The sequence below is a fragment of the Coregonus lavaretus genome (genome assembly GCF_964263955.1).
Source record: "Coregonus lavaretus genome assembly, chromosome: 28".
NCBI lineage: Eukaryota > Metazoa > Chordata > Actinopteri > Salmoniformes > Salmonidae > Coregonus > Coregonus lavaretus.
Genome location: NC_140015.1, coordinates 25882900 through 25888899, shown reverse-complemented (window position 1 = coordinate 25888899; position 6000 = coordinate 25882900). Strand labels below are relative to the sequence as shown.

Sequence of the window (6000 nt, the reverse complement as noted above, 5' to 3'; positions counted from 1 at the left end):
TAGAAGCCAGAATTTCAATGAGATCCATTTTCGAAATCAAACTTCAGCTGTGGGACTTCAGATAGTCTCTAACACAAACATGCTATGATCAGTAGGTAACCCTCTATATGAAATATAGAAATTGTATAGATACAATATTGCCTAGAACTGTGCTATTTGGTATATGCCTTGAACGAGGACGTGGATTAATACAATACTCAATTAGGGTTACCTATTTCGGCCAGTTTCAGGTTACCTGTAATTGCATTATTATTTTCAAGTGAGTACAAAATTCTACTCTAGGCTGCAGTGAAAATGTCATTTGAATAACGGCGCAGAAGCCCTGTGATTTGAATGTTTCATTCCATTTGGATCAGTGTGGGTCTACTCTAGACAGTTTATAAGGTCTAGAAAGGCACAGTAGCAGGCCAGTCTGGATGTATTTCTACTTTTGATACTGAGATGCGCTGTCTGTTGCGGATCATCATTCTCCCTGGTAGGCCCAGTTATTCAGGAAAGTTTAACGACCGCTCTGCCTCCTCTCCAATCCAAGGTATATTCCTCGCGCACCTAGAACCTAACACTTTAATATAGCCAACATATTTATAATTTTACTTTTTAAATGTATTACATTTTGTGGTATGTGGCATAAACACAACCAGTCACAATGTTTTAATCTGATTAGGCTACTTCAAAACTTTCCTGTAGGCATGCACACATTGTCCAAAATATAATTCCAGCCTCCTCAAAATGGTTTGACATTAACCAGGTTTCCGTCCAACCTTTTTATGCAAGTAAAGTACATGTTGGATCAAAAATGTCACGACATCATGGGAAAGCATGCAGTTTATTAGGCTACAGATGAAATAATTTATGATTAACTTCACAGGGTGGTGTTGAAAGTGCATGGTGATGAGCTTGATGGTCCTTTCACTAAATATCGAGGGTCTTATTCTGGTGACATGATGATCGATGCTTGATAAATAAAAAGTAGTATTGCACTTTTGTCCATAATAATCTCATCATGTAGGCTATACCCACACTGTATCTGTGAGCTGCTGGCTAGAGCACAGGTGCCAATACCAGAGTAGCCACATTCGCTATACCTACTCAACACTTTTTGTGACAAAACCATCAGTATGGCTAGAGTTGAAAATGTGATGGAAACCTATTTAATTATTTATTTATTTTTATTCGGTACATGGGAATTTAACCGCAAAAGTTGTTTTTATGTGCACAACGTATTTACACACAGACTTTTATCCAAAACAAGTAAATTTGATGTAAACACAACTCCAATGGGAAAATGCGCATATTGTTTTTGTTCATTTTTTAGAATATTCGCATGAAGATCTTTCGCCAATTGGATGGAAGCTATATAGACATCCTAAAGACTCAGGCAAGTGCGCTTGTCCAGTGTCACTTTGATTATACCTGAAGATCATGCTTCACCAGCAACCCCAAATATCTAAACAATAAACTACAGACCAGCCTAAACAAGCTTGTAAGAATTGTACTTAAACTCCCACCTCATACTCATCTGGAGGTCGAGCATTTTTTTGTCTGTACCTCTGTAATGTGTCTGTATCTATGTAATTGTATATGTATCTAAATAAATAAACATTAAAATAAAAAAACTGGGACCACAATGGAAATAAGTCCCCGACTTTATTGTGCATTCCCCGTCACTTCTAACAATCATTGTACTTTGTGTATACTATATACGTATTTTTTTAAAACTGACAAATAATATTAATCAATCAATTCAAACTGTGCAGCCGCCATTTGATGAACGGAAAGAGACATCTGTTACAAAACACCAAAAAGTTTAATGACATTCAGAAATTGTCAAGGCAAGCCTTCGATACTGCGTAGTACAAGGTAGGGAAGGATGTATTTTCTGTTTGTCGAAATTGAAATCTATTTATTGTGGTGTTGAAAAAGCAAACCATGACATTGAAGTGGCCGAAGTCTGTATGCTTTGTTTATTGGTTGTGTGGTGCATTTGCACATAAAGCTGTTGGTGTAAAATGTGTTGCATATATTTTATATAATTATATGGCATCAAAATGTAAAACATCTGATTTCCCCCTAGCTGGTCATTGTCTACAATCGTAGTATAATGAAACAGGAAGGGAGAGTGAGCTCGTCCGTGGAGTTCGGCGAACCCTCTACCTTCTGGCCCGTAGCCCTGTGTGGCATCGACTGTGCCACAAAAGCATGCTGAAGTGGCAAAGTCGATATTGACGTGTATAAACACAGGGTCGCTACAGTTATTGTTATTTGTGGTCGTAAACATTATTTTGAGTTAATTCTATCAGGAGGGAGGGTGTGTAATTTATTTTACAGTACAAGGGGAGGGTCATGTGAAACGTATCAAAATATTTTGCGTTTGTTTCACAGAAGGTTGGTGGCACTGGCTCGTGTAAATGACTGGAGCGTAATTCGTGGAATGGTATCAGATACATCAAACACATGGTTTCCAGGTGTTTGATGCCATTCCATTTGCTCCATTCTGGCAATTATTATGAGCCGTTCTCCATCTGCAGCCTCCAGTGGTTTGTTTGTAGAGTGATTCAGTTGGTTTTAGAGTGGTGGCCTTCCTAAATATTAATTTACCCATTGGTCTCCTCCCATTCCCCTGCTCTATATCATACCACCCCTACACCGTGTCTGCAACATACCTGTCGTGGGCTTGGTTATATACACACAGCTACATTGAGCTCTGTAAACTTCTATTGGCAGCTCCAGCAGTTTTACATCGCTCTGTCTGCGGTGCATTTCCAGCAGTCAACTTTAAACTTAAAAATTGGTTTTTAACTGTTACTGTCTTGGCTTCGGACCTATTCGAGAATTGTTTTAGCCCCTTGCCAGAGAATAGGGTTTTGTCTAGAAGGGGTACAGCATTTGTCAAAATTGACTTTTCGTAGCAGGTTTAGGAGAAAGGTTAGGATTAGCTAAAATAAAAAATAAAATAAAAAAGACGTCAATTTGACAAAAACTGTACTCCACCAAGACATGACGGGAGAAGGAGGGAAGGGCGAGAGTGCGTAATGACGGATAAAGAGCATGAAGGAGGCGGAGGGAGAACGGGAAGAAGAAAATCCGACAAAGATCAGGTTTGGCTTACTATTATAAACACGTGTCACGCAATATCGTACATTAAATAGCCCTTGTCTTTTTAGTAGTATTTTATTAATTTCCCTTTTAGCTGCTCTCGAGGTAGCGGTACTCTTCCTGGGTCTTTCTGTAAGTCGCTCTGGATAAGAGCGTCTGCTAAATGACTAAAATGTAAATGTAAAATGTCCAAAAAGGGAACAACACAGCATATCAAATACAAAATATACATAAATATACACTATATATACAAAAGTATATGGACACCCCTTCAAATGAGTGGATTCGGCTATTTCAGCCACACCTGTTGCTGACAGGTGTATAAAATCGAGCACACAGCCATGCAATCTCCACAGACAAACATTGGCAAAATAATGAATGGCCTTATTGAAGAGCTCAGTGACGTGGCACCATCATCAAAAATAAAGAAAAACCCTTGAATGAGTAGGTGTGTCCAAACGTTTGACTGGTAGTGTAGTTAGAGTTAAAGTGACTATGCATAGATAATAAACAGAGAGTAGCAGCAGCGTGGGGGGGGGGGGGGGGGGGGGGGGGACAATGCAAATAGTCCGGGTAGCCATTTGATTAGCTGTTCAGGAGTCTTATTTTACATTTTAGTCATTTAGCAGACGCTCTTATCCAGAGCGACTTACAGTTAGTGAGTGCATACATTTTCCTACTGGCCCCCCATGGGAAACGAACCCACAACCCTGGCGTTGCAAGCGCCATGCTCTACCAACTGAGCTACAGGGGACTATGACTAATGGCTTGGGGGTAGAAGCTGTTAAGAAGCCTTTTGGACCTAGACTTGGTGCTCCGGTACCGCTTGCCATGCGGTAGCAGAGAGAACAGTCTTTGACTAGGGTGGCTGGAGTCTTTGACAATTTTTAGGATGCCACCTTTCCAACAAGTATGTTTAAAAATTCTGCCCTGCTAGAGCTGCCCAGCTTAACTGTAATTGCTGTTATTGTGAAGTGGAAATGTCTAGGAGCATCAACTGTTCAGCTACGAAGTGGTAGGCCACACAAGCTCACAGAACGGGACTGCCGAGTGCTGTAGCGCGTAAGAATTGTATGTCCTTGGTTGCAACACTCACTACCGCGTTCCAAACTGCCTCTAGAAGCAAAGTCAGCACAATAACTGTTTGTGGGGAGCTTCATGAAATGGGTTTCCATGGCCGAGCTGCCTCACACAAGCCTAAGATCAGCATGCGCAATGCCAAGTGTCTGCTGGAGTGGGGTAAAGCTTGCCACCATTGGACTCTGGAGCAGTGGAAACGCGTTCTCTGGAGTGATGAATCACACTTCACCATCTGGCAGTCCAACGGACAAATCTGGGTTTGGCGGATGCCAGGAGAACGCTACCTGCCCGACTGCGTAGTGCCAACTGTAAAGTTTGGTGGAGGAGGAATAATGGTCTGGGGCTGTTTTTCATGGTTCGGGCTAGGCCCCTTAGTTCCAGTGAAGGGAAATCTTAACGCTACAGCATACAATGACATTCTAGATGATTCTGTGCTTCTAACTTTGTGGCAACAGTCTGGGGAAGGCCCTTTCCTGTTTCAGCATGACAATGTGCCGTGCACAAAGCGAGGTCCATACAGAAATGGTTTGACGAGATCGATGTGAAAGAGCCCTGACCTTAACCCCATCGAGCCCTGACCTTAACCCCATCGAACACCTTTGGGATGAATCGGAACGCCGACTGCGAACCAGGCCTAATCGCCCAACATCAGTGCCTGACCTCACTAATGTTCTTGTGCCTGAATGAAAGCAAGTCCCCGCAGCAATGTTCCAACATCTAGTGGAAAGCCTTCCCAGAAGAGTGGAGGCTGTTATAGCAGCAAAGGGGGGGCCAACTCCATATTAATGCATGTGATTTTGGAATGAGATGTTCGATGAGCAGGTGTCCACATACTTTTGGTCATATAGTGTACATAATAATTTAGTCATTCAGCAGACGCTCCCATCCAGAGCTACCAACAGCTAGTGCATTCATCTTAAGATTGCCAGCCGGGACAACCACATATCACAGTTGTATCCCAACCACATATCACATAGGCTACATAATAGAATGCAAAATAAAATAGAAAATGCATAGATATGTCTGTCTCTTCAGTCCCCGTCATGCCGTAAGGTGTTCTTTTGTTTTTTTTTATCTTTGGGTATGGGCATGCCAAAATCGTGCCTGAAGGGTAGCCTACAGCATATGCACAGAGTGATTCTGTTTCTGTGTTAAATATTTCACTGAATGAAGTGAGTATAGCATTAACAAACTTTTATTATAGAATAAAGAACATGTTTATGGCAAAATAAAAATCTACTTTGATTGAGTTTTTTGAGGTAAAATTGCAGTAACTTAGCCTACTGCAAATGTCATTCCTGTCCATGTTGTGGTATTTCTTTATTTAAGCAATTGCTATTTTTTGTTGTTGCTGAAATTCAGTAGTCTAAAGTGCTTACAGCACCACTAAACTTGATATTGATCTTACAGTTCCACCTAACCTGTTGTACCACAATCTTCATATGTCCTACATTCATCTATGCCAGTAGCTTTACATTCATTTCCAAAAGTCTATTGCCTCAATGCTCTATAGTATAAAGCTATTGTGTTTGACAAGTATTTATTTATAAATCAGCACAACTGCAAATTGATTGTAAATGACATGGAGACAAGAATAGCTGAATTATCAATCCATGTGACAGTTACTTACAGACCATCAATGTAGGCTAGTCTTCTGCAGGACAAATGCCTATAGGCCTAGTTCTAGACATACTGTTTTGTTCTTTTAAACAAGATTCTGTATGACTTTATTGTATTTTTGTTGTCGATGTTTAACAGTTTAACAGTGGCAATGGAAGTAGAATGACTGTCTGCGTTGTTGTAAAAACATAACGCTGGTGACAT

General features: G+C 40.8%; 1 protein-coding gene across 1 annotated transcript in view; it reads left to right on the top strand.

Moving 5' to 3' along the window:
- Nucleotides 1–3032: 3032 nt before the first annotated feature.
- Nucleotides 3033–6000, top strand: part of LOC311104239 (transient receptor potential cation channel subfamily M member 4-like) — a gene marked incomplete at its 5' end in the record, with an annotated part of 80979 nt that continues 78011 nt past the window's right edge. The window contains one exon of the mRNA XM_084145994.1: nucleotides 3033–3098. Within this exon, the coding sequence (XP_084002120.1) occupies nucleotides 3033–3098 (66 nt within the window). The remainder of the gene's footprint in view (nucleotides 3099–6000) is intronic.